At 33.2% G+C, this 13,911-nt stretch overlaps 1 protein-coding gene across 1 annotated transcript; it reads left to right on the top strand.

Moving 5' to 3' along the window:
• Window positions 1-1,262: 1,262 nt before the first annotated feature.
• Window positions 1,263-13,696, top strand: LOC145684799 (larval cuticle protein A2B-like). Its single transcript, XM_081757168.1, has 3 exons — window positions 1,263-1,306; window positions 10,825-10,920; window positions 13,180-13,696. Exons 1-3 carry the CDS (start codon window positions 1,292-1,294, stop codon window positions 13,537-13,539), a joined length of 471 nt encoding a protein of 156 aa, XP_081613294.1. The 5' UTR covers window positions 1,263-1,291; the 3' UTR covers window positions 13,540-13,696.
• Window positions 13,697-13,911: the final 215 nt, after the last annotated feature.

The raw sequence follows: 13,911 nt of genomic DNA on the forward strand, positions 1-13,911 counted from the left end.
GGAATATGTATAGGATATATATAATGTTACATTATAGTGTAAATATATAGAAAGAATATACAATATTTTTCGTTAGACATCGTTCTTAAAAAGAGAAGTAAATATGTATTCGTTCATTACAAATGATTCAAAGGCAACCAAAAGTTGTTTTACGTTGAAACATTACCAACAAGAACAAGAAAAATTTGGAAAAGAGTTGGAACATTATGCTACATTAAACTTATTATTATACCATTTAAATGCTAGAACTGAGGAAAATAACTGGAGAAGTCTAGTCGAAGTGAGCAATCTTGGGATTGGAATCCGATAGCTCACGATTCCTAACCACTCATCTGCTTTCGCTTAAGCTGTTCCATATTGTTTATCAATCTGATAATAAGCAGCGATACTAATAGAAATCTTCAACACCATGGGTGCTCCAGTGCTATGTGTTTTAGAAAGATTATTTTTTGAGTTACTGCCCAAAATGTGTATCAATGAATTGTAATGGTATACGTCAGTACTTGAAAGGTATGAAATTGCAAATAATGTTAAATTCGAAAAGTGAACGAGATTAAATTATCGTAGCCAAGCGTAAGATTTATAATGAGATGAATTCATTATATTTGAAAGAAAATAAATTAGCTAAATGTTTCTTTCATACAACAAGACTAGCATACAAATTAGCTCCTACAGATGTTATTTATGTTTGTTGCAGTGTTCTATTTCCTGTGTAGGAGTATAACATGTTCAAACGGGAATAGGTAATCACTCCAATATTTTCTTTTGTCATTCAAGCCCATCGTGTGAAAATGTTTTGATGTCAATTAACTTTTGCAAATGTCACAAGTATGTCACTGCATAAGTCTATAGGTAAGCTACTGCTATGCGATTGGAATGCTAATTTCCTTTGCAAAGCAATATTCATCACAGAAATGCATTGCACTTTCTTTCGCGTAATCGAATCCATATATAAAACGTTTAGTGACCCAGTTTGTAAAAAAAGAAAAAAAAATGTCGTAAGCAAAACGAAGGAAAGTCTATATTGTAGGGTAGCATACGCCCTTTTATGGCATCTCTTATTTTTAGAAAGGTAACAGAAGAAGAAGAAAAAGATGGAAATTCTACAAGGTGTGAAATATTTTTTTTTTTTTTTTTTAAAAAAAGTAATCGAAACATACGTAATAAAGGGATCAAATGACTTTTGCTATGGTTGTCTAGTTCAAGCAACGACTATATAAAAGCAGTAGGCAGCGATCGTAGTTCATTACTTAAAAAAGTATTCGTTCCTTAGTTTGTTACCAGGAGCACAATGATCGCAACACAGGTTAGTTCATTTTTTCAAGTGTTCTCCAGAGACTTTTGCCAGAATTTGATTTAAGAGAGCATCCATCAAATCAGGCCAATGATGGATGGTTTTAAATTCTTATCCCCAGTGTTGACAACTCAGTTTATTCTTTACGGGATTAAGTTCGAAAAACAAATGCGTTACATGTGTGTTAGTGCTTTGTGGACAGAATATCTGTTGGTGATCTAAATGGTTTGATGGTTTAAAAAGAAAGTATTGTATTGTCGTTTACTTTTGCACGACGTCTGCAAGGTACTCTGGTGGCTAGCAGGATGCTTTCTGTGTACGCGACTTTGGATATGTTCTCCAATGTGGTCAGTTGAAATTTGGACTCGTTAATTTGTATTCGTAGGTCCCTGTCTTACAAACTCTAAGTATTCAAAATGAAAATGAAATAAAATCTTACGTCCCACGGTTATGTCGACTAGGCTAAACGAAACGGTGATTATGAGAAATGAATGAAATAGTGGAATTAATAAAGTGGGGGAAATCGGGAGAACGCCGAGAAAACCCACGCACAAGGTGTTTGTCCACCACAAAGTTAACTTAGCCCGAGCTGGAATCGAACCAGGAACCCTACGCACCAGAAGTGAACGCTCTACCTTTAAGCCACAGTGGCGATATCTAAGTATTCAAAAAGAGATATTAAAAGGTTTATTGAAAAAGCATTCTCCGTTACAGTTTCAGAATCCAAAGCTTATAATTTTATCTCTATTTCTCGAAGCAAACATTTCTCCTCGCTAACTACACAGATAAAAAAAATGGTTTAAAACAATTTTAACACAGTCCAGTGGTCCCAGCAAGACTACTACATACTTTAACGCGTTATTTAAAAACGAAGAGTCCGGTATTGAGGTTAACACAGCCTAAGTTTTACCAGTTTGACACAGAACCGGTCTTGAGCGGTGTGAAAATAACACCATGGCGGTGTTAAGGTACGAAGTGATTGAACAGGAGAACTGGGAAATGGAAACATACAGCGTTTCGGAATACAAGTTTCATAATTTTATCTCCATTTCTCGATTTGAATATTTCTCCTCTCTAACCACGGCAGAAATAATGATGGTATTAAAATAATTTTAACACAGGCCGGTCATCTCAACATGACTACTAGTTTAGAACGTTATATAAAACAAGAAGTCTGATGTTGCGGTTAACATAGCCGAAGTGTTACCGGTTTGACACAGAGCCGGTGTTGAGCGATGTGAAAATAACACTATGGCAGTGTTGAAGAATGAGATGAATGAATTGAGGAACAAGGGAATAGGAACATTATAGTTTCTTCTTCAAATATGTACTCTGTTTTGTAACACTCCAGTTCGCATGGTAAACGCAAGCCATTGGGATATTATATTGGTAACAGTATTATTCGTTAGCGATCAGCCAAATCTTTCGTTTGGTAAAAACAAAGATTTAACAGGGATATCACAGCCGTCTCAAAATCAACGTGTCAAATAGATACAGCTATACTATTAGTTTTTGCCTTAATATTGCCTTGCACGGATGTAATAAATATATAAGTAACTTACTAACTTAAACACAAAAGCGTAAACTTAAACGTGAGTGTTTCTTTGAAAACGAACTCGTCAATTTGACGTTAGATTAAGGGAGACGCGTGATTAATGAAAATGAATATGAAATAATTGAATATATGGAAGAAACCAAGGGACCGACAGGTATGACGTTGTTAACCAGGAAACTCATATGGACTTGTAACAGATCGTAACAGAGACTTCTAGCACAAAAGATAAGAGCTCTACCGCTTAGCTATCTTGAGGAGTATTTATTTTGTTTTAAAATTAGTATACGTTAACTAAGAAGAGAACCAAGACAAATTAACGTGACAATTATTAACACGACAATTATATTCTTGGGATTCTGGGCAATGTCGAAATTAATGTATTTGCATTTTATGCATTTTGTCCCGTTTACATTCCTTAGGATCGAAATTAGCATTATTCAACAACAGATTTGGGGCACATGCCTGAAAATGTAATAGTATAACCAAAAGTTTGATTATTTTTATGGAAATCATTCTTGTTGATTGAAATATCGTGTTATATGGTATTAGATCGCAGTTAGATCATATTAGCCTATACGATATTAGATTAAACAGAAAAAATATGCATACATTTAAGTATTTAAGAGAATTGTTAGTTATATTAACCATTATGTGCCTGACGAACCTCATATTATGACCAACATAACAAATGTTAATATCCTATCGAAAATTGAATTGAAGCATCGTATACCCCAAGGATTGTTGATGTGGTCCTTGATCCAGTTCTCCTAGAGGCAAGGTAGTGTAGCGAGGAAGGTCTATACTATGAGGATCGATATTTGCATAATGATTTGTGTACCCGCCAACTGCACTGAAACCAAGCTCCGATTGTCATTTGGAGCCCATCCTACATCCTATCCTTCATAAGTACATCCTATCCTTCATAACCTTGATGTTCATAAGAATATAAAAAATAAAATCTCAAGCTTAAGAGGCCTCATCCCCGCTAAATTAAAATACTGCTAATTTTACAGTAATTATGTGATATCCTCAAATAGATAAAAGATAATTGAAATGTGGAACAAGAGCGCCGTAGACAATATTATTTTGCGCGAAGTACCGTTATCACAAGTCACCTAGTGGCTTTTCATTTGAGCCGTTTAGAAACGCGAAAATAAATGCTAATTTTCAAAATGACTCGAAATCGAAAGCAGATAAGTGAGTCGTGATAACGGTATCTCATGTAAAATGATATAGTCAAAGGTACTTTTGCTTCACACTTCGATTATCTTTTATCTATTTGAAGATATCGCATAATTACTATAAAATTAGCGGCATTTTAATTTCGCCGGGATCAGGCCTCTTAAACATCGTATATGAAATCCGACCGTGATAACAATTTGACAACTTTTAACTTTTATTATTTATTTGCTTAAATTTGTTTCTTATTGTATTTAATTTCTCCATCACTATGTATTATGATCAATGCTCATTAACATTTATTACAATTTGTTTGCTTATATGTTTGGTTACTGTTAATGAGTAAGTATCATTTAATTTATCCTGTTGTTTCAACCTTGAAGAAAGAGCAAGAAACCATTTTCTTTGAAATTAAAAAATGAAATAAAATTTCTAATTTTTATATCCCATGAAGTGGTGTATTTACGATTTTGTTTCGGAGTTGCTTTGCTAACTTTATACCTGGAAATGTGAAAATTCTATAAGATATTTCATTTAGTTTAAAATTGTAAATAAACTTTGGGGCGCTTAAGCCAGGAAGGCCCCCCTTAAATACGTTACTGATCCCATGGTTATGCTTTGTAAGCGAAAAGAGATGGTTGATATATGGAAGTGAGTGATTATGATAGGCTTGGTGGGGTGAGAATGTAGGCTAAGTGGGAAAACTTCAAGAAAGTTCACGGGAACATTGTTTTTCACTATAAACTCACGTAGCCGGAAATTGAACAAGAGAACCTCCCTATCAGGGATCAACACTTTGCTGCTAAACCTTTATGCCAAACTCCCCCCCCCCCACACACACACACAAAAAAAAAACGATTGAATAATGAGTTAGTATAGAAGGTCAGTTAGCTGATCTAATTACTTTTATTGAATCGGCATTTACTTTTTTTTAAAAAAAGAACTTAATTATGAGACTTTATAATCGTTTCTATAATGAGCACGGAAGTGGAATGGGAGAATACAGTACAGAAAGAGGATTCGAAGTGACTCACGTTGTGCCTCCAAGTGTATACTCTTTTTTTTTTTAATATCAAACAATTAATAAACATCAGTTAAAATTCTGTTCCAAAATTAATGACTTACTTAAATATAAAGGAAAGAAATCGCATCATCTTTTCCAATCAAATTATAACTTACTGACTTTCGGTTTCTTCGCCCTGAGCAAGTTTGCAGAAAAACCACTGCAGATCTATTATCAACTTCTAATTTAACTTCTCTTCACACACAAACACAAATTGATCTTGTTTCTCTTGCCAATTTACTGTTACTAATAGTAACTTATGATAAGCGATATGTTTGGTGTACTTTTTTAATACAGGGTGCGTATAAACTTGCGATTAAGTTCATCTGGGAATCTGAAGAAAAGTTACAAAAGTATCAGAAGAAAAGTTCTCACAAAGGTACTGTATAAATTGCTGAAAACGTAGTAAAACTTTCTTTCAATAACAATGTTCCTCAATCTGTGGAATATAAAATGCCAGCAAAAGACACAGGCTACTTAAAGACCATGTTGTGGAGGATTAGGTATAATGAAATATACTTCTTTAATGCTTTTGCACCTGAAAACGAACTCAGGACTGCACAAATTAAAAACATGATATTAGGGCTCAGGGCACACTGAAAATAGTAAAGAGTGGGAAAGATATACCTTGCTCTTTGTTCAGTGCAAAACGTTTAATAAATAGAATTAGGTTTACATCTTTAATGCCAACTATAAGTTATCAAACAACTAGAATAGCTCACAATTGGTGTTAACATCATCAACACCTACCATAGTTTTGAACATTTAATTAGGATTCTTTTAGGGAGTAGGTCTGGAAGTATCAAATACAAGAGTAATTGTTAGATAGGCTACATGTGTTTCGTCTGAATAAAGGGTACAATCTGTGAAAGAAGATTCTCAAGAAATACACAATATAGAAAACTACTGTATTTGACCAAGAGTAGTGGGAATTCATAGATGTGGCAGGCATTTCTACGGTAAGTGCAATAAAAAGTAGATTGGGAAACTGATTAATCTGATCTAGCTCGAAATTTACGGAATCTATCAGACCATTCCAGAAATTCTGGTTGGTTGTTTGAATAACTGTATTATGTAATCGTACAAAATCTACACAACGAATATAAGATAGATTTCTGTGTGTTGCAATGTGTTTTGAATTCCTACTTCAATCTTATAGATAATGTGTAATTAGTTACGATATTTTTTAAGATGTTGCTATTAGATGTTCATTATCAATTGCTTTGTTTAGTTTAATGACAATATTCCTTAGAGTATTATGGAACTAATGGAGCACTAAAGGAACTTCCTCTTAACACTCATATTTATAGTGCATGAACTGTTATGTAACACAAACGTAACTACATATTTACATAAAGATTAGATTAATTGGACAATAATTTATCTAACCACATATAAGCTTTCGAGAACCTTCTAAACTTTGAGAACCGTTGCCTTATATATTTTTGTGTATTTTTCGAAAATGTATAAACTTGTAAGTTTACTTATTTATTGCTTTCTTCACAAGAACGTTTTTAATAATGTTTCTGGGATATTTTTCTTTTACATTTTAAATTCTTAAGATGAATATTATCTATCTAAGAAAATATTTCGTGTTTCGACTGAATGTTGTTTTTCAGTAAATGCCAACCGTCTATAGTAAGTTCAAGTCTACTCTACGTGTTTTTAAATTTTTGATCTTACTGACATAAATAAAAAGGAAGCTTTCGCATAACCAACTACAATAGTAAAATTTGTCAATTTTTTACGTAAGCAAATCATTTTTTAAAAAATTTTTACTCGCAAATGGAGAAATAATCTCCATAAATATCTAATAAATAACAAAATATTTTTAAAAAGAAAATAATTACTCGTGCTCAATATCAGAGGAATCCTTCCCTCTCTCTCTCTCTCTAACTTTTAACCTGCCATTAATTAACAGGTAAGACATGTTTAATATTTTATGGTTTTTATTGTAGAAACTTAAAATACAGTTATTGTGTCATAATCATGTAAAAACTTATTTTCCTTGTTCAAAAAATCGAGAAAGATATCTATTAAGAATCTTTTTGATATATTTCCGTAACGGTTTGAAATTCCGAAATGATATACACAATATTGGAAATCTATAGATAATTCTCTAGAAGGATATGTGTGATAGCTTTGGAAAAAGCATTTTCACTCTTGGGGAAGGAGGGAGTGAATGAAAGATCCCCAGAGTCAAATTTTGTTCTGTTCCAAATACAGCATTAAATGAAAACCATATTGCAAAATTTGAGTTAAACCTGTCAATAAGGAGCAAACTGAAGACTTTCTTGCCAAACTTTCTTCTTATTTTACTGTTATATACGATAAGATTATTGAAGTGGTCATCAAGGTCTGAATTCATTCCATGAGAACTTATGATCAGATAGTTGCCTAATTACAGTAAAATTAAGAAGAAATTAAAAGTAAACACGAAAAATTGACAGAAAAGATATTCTTCGTTTTTAACAAATATAGAAAGAAAACTGAAAAGAGTGATAAGCTAGAAAGTCAGAGATTTATTACACACGTTTTCCAATCGAATGAAATACGTTAATCTTAATTATAGTGCACTAAAATCAGAGAAACTTAATAATCTCTTACTATCTGAATATTTATGTAAATTCAAAGATATCGAATTGCTAATCTGGTTAAGAATCATTTCGGAATACATACAAATCGTATAATACGTATAAGGCCTTAGATATGTTTCACTTTCATACCTCAGTGCCTTTTGTTATAGTTTATTCTGAGCAGCATTAGTTTACCTTTACTGCAATTTATCTACAGGAAAGTTTCAACTACCTTATGATTTTTCCTTATAAGCATATAAATCTACTACTGGAGTTTTGGGCTATAAACTTTCTTGTAAGTATGCTTATTCGGGGCTCGATTCCAACCAGCTAACTTTTGAAATGAAGTCTCCCTGTTGATATCCATATTTCTGAAGACTAAAACCCCAAGATAACTATGATCTTCCTAGTTGTTCACCATTATCCATCGTTGAACGGTTCAAACCTGATTTACACTGCCGAACTTAAGCTTTAAATATGAACTTTCTCTCACCCAGTTACATTGACCTTTCAATGACAAAATATTTATAATCCAATAACAGATTCTGGATATTAGAAAATATCTAATGTGTATAGGTTAATAATTTATGTAATTTGGAATGTTTATTTAAAATTTTCAGTTCGCAACACTGTTAATTTTTACTTTTGTATAGGATAGAAATATGTTGTCCCTGCTGTTCGTTGCCAGCAATATACACGCACATTAGTCCAGTTATTATACTGTTTTGACCTCAATGGGGAGCAAGATAGGCAATATACGAAGAGAAAGTGTTACACTCGGTAGAAACAAGAAATTGAACATGATTCTCCTTTAACTGGTTCAAAGCGTAGTCCAACACATTGGAAGCTGTTTTATATTACATTTCTTTAATTTTTTTAAGCATGGGGCTGTGTCCCTCTTACAATATACTTAGCACATAACCTTTTATCATTTTTATATTAGCCACCTTTTTCTTGTTGCCTTTTTTGCACACTTCCTTCCTTCCTTATGTTATTACCCTTTCTTTCCATGTTTGGTGACCTGGAACTACAAAATAAAAGAAAAAAATGAAGGAGAATAAACCTGTTATTTCGATTTCATAACAACCACACACAAACGACCAACTATAGCGCCCACTTTTTAAACAAGAGACTGCAACTTTTGCAACAAGTGCACAATTTGTGTTTTATTACCTTTGCTTTCTTCTTCATCTTCTTTTTCTTCCTTAATCTTTGTCTGGACCAAAATGTTGAGCTATTTTAACACCGTGACCAAGTTGACCGGAACAAATTGAATTGTTTAATGTTCCTCGTAATCCGTTATACTTCGTTGACTACTCGTAAATAAATTTGATAATCTAAAAATGATATTACTATACATTCGTTGACCTTCGTGTGTTGTCGTTTAATTATCTTTTTGTTGCCACTAATATAAAAAGCAATCTTATTGTCTATTTCTTTAATAATGGCTTCGATTACCTTCTGATATACACAAGGTTGCCATTTAAATTTATATACAAAAGAATGTTGCAAAGTACTGTATAGTTTCTGCAGTTCGTTACTAGTTTAAGATAATTTTTTTTATTCTTACTTTGGTCAAGCAAAAGGGAGACCAGTTAAGGTTAGCAAGGAAATAAACAAATCTTCCATTCTCTTTCTCCATATGAAAGGAAATGAGTGGCGTGACTTGCATAGGAGTGTACGTTTTCTAGTTCTTCCTGCTGGAGTTGAACACAAGATACTAAACTTCGTATTTTTTAACCTGAAGTTTATATGTAATTCCGTTTTTGGTCTGCGTAACTAATGAATAAAGGATATTGTTGAGTGATATGCTATTAGTGATATCGTAGTTAATTCATGGATAGATGCCATTATGGGTTCGAATATTCAGACCAGGCATCGTAAAGTCTTAATTCGTTAAATGAGATTTAATAAACCAGGAATACCACAAGGACACAGAAAACTGCGTGATACTAAAGAACGTCATTCCAGCTATTAAGTTAGAACCTAAACATTAATAACTATCTCCCATCGCAGTTGTTCATTGCGTATCAATAGTGATCGATCATCTGCATTTACCTGTCAGAGTCAGAGACAGCTATGCGATTCCCGATTCAGAGCTCACACTAAGCTGTAGGTCTACGTCACATACAGCCTCGGTATTAAAAACCTTCACCTTATTATGTTCACCTTTCTGAACCCCCATCTAACCAATCTCGCAATGAACATTTTCAGATTTATATTTGTGTTTTCTCTGTATCCCAGGAACATTTTGCATATCGTAGCTAGTTGGATTCAAAGAACGTATGTGCTATGCAATCTCATCTTGTTTAATGTCTATTTACAATGAGTTTAAGTTAAATTTGTTTATTACAGAAATGAAGTATAACAAACAAATTTGAAAATAAAAATTAAAATGCCTAGAAACGAAATATTATTTAAACATAACAAAATTGTTAAAAAAAAAAAAAGTAATTGGAAAATGGAAATTTTCAGTTTTGTATCCAATGCTTATGTCCTATAGAGTAAAGGAGCCAGGTAAGAAATGAAACCAAACTATTATATGAGATAATTTGTAGTATGAGAATGTGGGAGGTAACTGCAGAACCACTAGAAAATGATATTGTACAACACAAACTCACATGGACTGGGATCATACCAGCTACTCGTTGGACTAAAAGTGAGCGCTCTACCATTGAGCTACCCTGCTCCCATTCTTTAATTGCAATTAATATTGTATGTCACAAGCTACGTTTCCTATTGTCATTTCGTGAGTATATGTGTAATAAGAACCCATTAGATCAAGATTTTCGTTATTCAAGGTATTTTTTTATTTTGTAGCTTTTCTTTCATCCACTTCAAATTATATCAACCTTTCTGGGTGTGTTTTGTTCAGAAAAATTAACAATTTTTCATATTTTCCGCAAAATTTGAATTGAATGAATTGATAAGTTAACCTTTGAAAGCAAAATATTAAAATTTCCAAAAAGGAAATTGAAGTTCTTTCTGTGTGCTATGATATAGTAATGAAAATCTTGTTATCGTTTTTTCTTCTTGTTCTTGTATGCAAAATATCGTCTCGTTATATTTTACGTAAGGAAAATAGTGTTAATGATTAGGGCAAAACAGATAACTAATGATGGATACTAATTTATGTATATTTTCTTTCTTTATTCAGCTCGTTTTTGCTTCAATTCTCGTGGGTGTAGCCTACGCCTATCCTGGTGTACCAGTTGCTGCTGCGCCAGTGGTCAGTCAACAGCTTGACTACTTTGTAAGTAGATTTGCTTTTCTTTTTCTTCTTTTTTTTGGCAACATAGATTGTTTTTTAACAACCCAATTGATCTCTTCCTGTCTGAGTGACAAATTTAAAAGCTGCTGTAATTACGCAATATTATTATACAATATTTTATATATAGGCAGTTTAACTAATTTATGAGGTTTACAAACAAATTATAACTAGAAAAAAAAAGGCAACAAAATTATGCAGATCTCTTTTTTTTATTCTTCTTTTTGTTTGTTTTTCTACCTTCTAAATAGCCTTTGCACCGGCTATGAGGTCTAGTCTTCTGACTGACTGCTGGAGTAGAAAGTTGTTTTCAGGAGGACCTTGCGTAATAAATTCTATTTCGAATGCTTCTTTTGTCGCCCTCCCCTTCTCTTCCGCTTCATTTTTTAAAATTAGATGTGACAACATTGTTTTTATTTCAATTAAGTTTTTATTGATCTAAATTGATGCTAATTACAGTGTCATATATTCCTTCAAGGACCTCTTTCTTCTTCTTCTTCTTCTTCTTTTTCTTCGTTTTGTCGTTATCTGTAATTAGGCTTGGTGCATCCGTTCGTAAACTCAACACTTTGAAATGTCAACAAAATATCAACTACAGCTAATATTAATAAGTTATAGTGCTGTATGGCAAAGTTCAAGGAGTCAACAACACACACTAAAATTATTAGTTCCAATTCTGTTATTTAAAATAGCTACGTTAATATAAGGGTATCGATTACCTATGCTACCTTTGATTTTAACTCATTTATGTATATGAGAATTTGGGGAATTTTGTCCATTGAATTTGAAGTTAGTAGGAATTTGGACTTAAACAAAATTCTAAAAGACTTTGCAAGGAAAATAACTTTCTGATAATAATAAAAAGAAACAACAAAAATGAGTAGTTTATAGTTGATGAGTGCTAAATGATTTTTAGAAGTTAAAAAAGTAATTTATTTCTAAAAGTGTAACTAAATTTTCATTTTTTCTAAACAAACATATTTTTAAAGAAATCATTTCACAGTCATTAAAACAAGTGGTATCGTGGCTATGTACTTTTCAGAGATGACGTACTAGCATTGTTAGTTACTTCTAAGCTTACATGTATGCAATTTTATATTAAAATTTGGATTTCATGTGTTTGATTTTCATGGATTTCTCAAGCGCACATTTTCATTGCTTTCTATTCCGTCACAGAGCTGATATATAGAAAAACATGTGGAGGTTGGCTGGGAACTTTGGACCCCGCAACAGTTGTTCCAATTTGGCCCCGCACTTCCTAAGCCTTGCGTAACACTTTACTCCAATATCTTTCTTTTCCTATATATATATTACAATTTTGATTAATACAAGCATAAACTGTTTCTATGACTTCTAAAAGTCACTTATCGGACAATATTTCGACAAAATATAATTTATTCAGTGACATCACAGTATGCAGTACAATGGTGAATAGAATCTTAAGTTGTTTTCATTTTATGTATTTTCCTCAATTGTATCATGAAGTTATGCTTCAGAGGATTCAGTAGTATTACTAAAAGATTGTACCGAGAAGCGAATCAGGAAACCATATGAATGAAAGTAACTACATAACTCGGTCACGTATAGATACAACGATACTTCTGAATCTTAGTAAAAGTTGGAAGAACATCATGACATGCTATGTGTATTCATTGTGCTATATCTTAATGGCAAATGCGTCAAGCCAATCCTAACAATAAGAAGTCATGATAATAGTTGTGCTACTTGCGCTATCATTTGCCAGTATAACGAAGTCCTAAAATAATTCGATAAAAATATGGACTTTGGGATGATAAATGGACGAACTCAAAGTAAATAAGTATTTTCTTAAATGTATACAATTAGAGCTGTTGATTGGTTGATATCTAATTTAGCCTTCCGCTCAGCACCGAAGCTATATGAGACATGGACCTATAACTTATCATTCGATCTAAACCGGTTGCCTTCAACCAGGAATCGAAACTAGGAGTTCGTAACTAGAGCTTTTAATTAAGCACGATTTTAATCTATTATAGATCATTAGTCTATAATAGATCACAGCGGGTTGAAGGCTCGTGGAGAACAATTAATTATAACCTAATATCAAAACATTATTAGAGACACGAAGGACTTTCCTTGTCATTTGTTGAATGAAATAAGATGAATGTTGATTCTAGTTTCTGTTCTCATGTGATAACTACGAAATTTCTGAAGTGGTAACTGCTTTGTCCTGCACAAATACATCTTTAACAATTTACTTTTCAGGCTTCACCAAACTACAACTTTAATTATGGAGTTCAAGACGCTTCAACTGGTGACATAAAACATCAGGAAGAAATCAGACAGGGTGATGTAGTCCAGGGAGCTTACAGTCTTCTTGAACCTGATGGCACCACAAGAACTGTCCAATACAGCGCCGATCCCGTCAACGGATTCAACGCTGTTGTTCATAGAACTGGTGGAGCACCTGTAGCTCACGCTGTAGCTGCACCTGCCATTGCCGCACCTGTTGCTCACACAATTGCTGCACCTGCCATTGCAGCCCCAGTAGCTCACGCTGTAGCTGCCCCAGCCATTGCTTATGGTGGTATCGGTGCCATTGGCCATGGTTACATTGGAAAATAATGATTTAAAAAAAAATTAATATCATTGTATTAATACCTCACTTTTTAAATCACTCTTGTACTTCTGTTCATAGCACTTATTCTCTTTTTGTATATAGCACTTACCCTTGCGAATAAGGGTTTTCTTGTAACTTTCGACATTGATCAATAAACGTTGTTCACCTATTAATAACACATTCTTATTATTGTTGTTAGATTACATGAAACTCATATTGTTAGAGTGAAAAATATAACTCACGCCGCACTTGTAAGAATTGTAAGCAGGGATGGAAAATGAACCGGTTCTTGTGAAAACGCTCCGGACAGGTTCCTACTTTTAGCATGGGTTCTTGGTGCATAAATCGGTTCAAAAGCGGATCAGAACCCGTTATTT

The sequence above is a fragment of the Thermobia domestica genome, chromosome 5 (genome assembly GCF_964235325.1).
Source record: "Thermobia domestica chromosome 5, izTheDome1.hap1.1, whole genome shotgun sequence".
Taxonomy (NCBI): Eukaryota; Metazoa; Arthropoda; class Insecta; order Zygentoma; family Lepismatidae; genus Thermobia; species Thermobia domestica.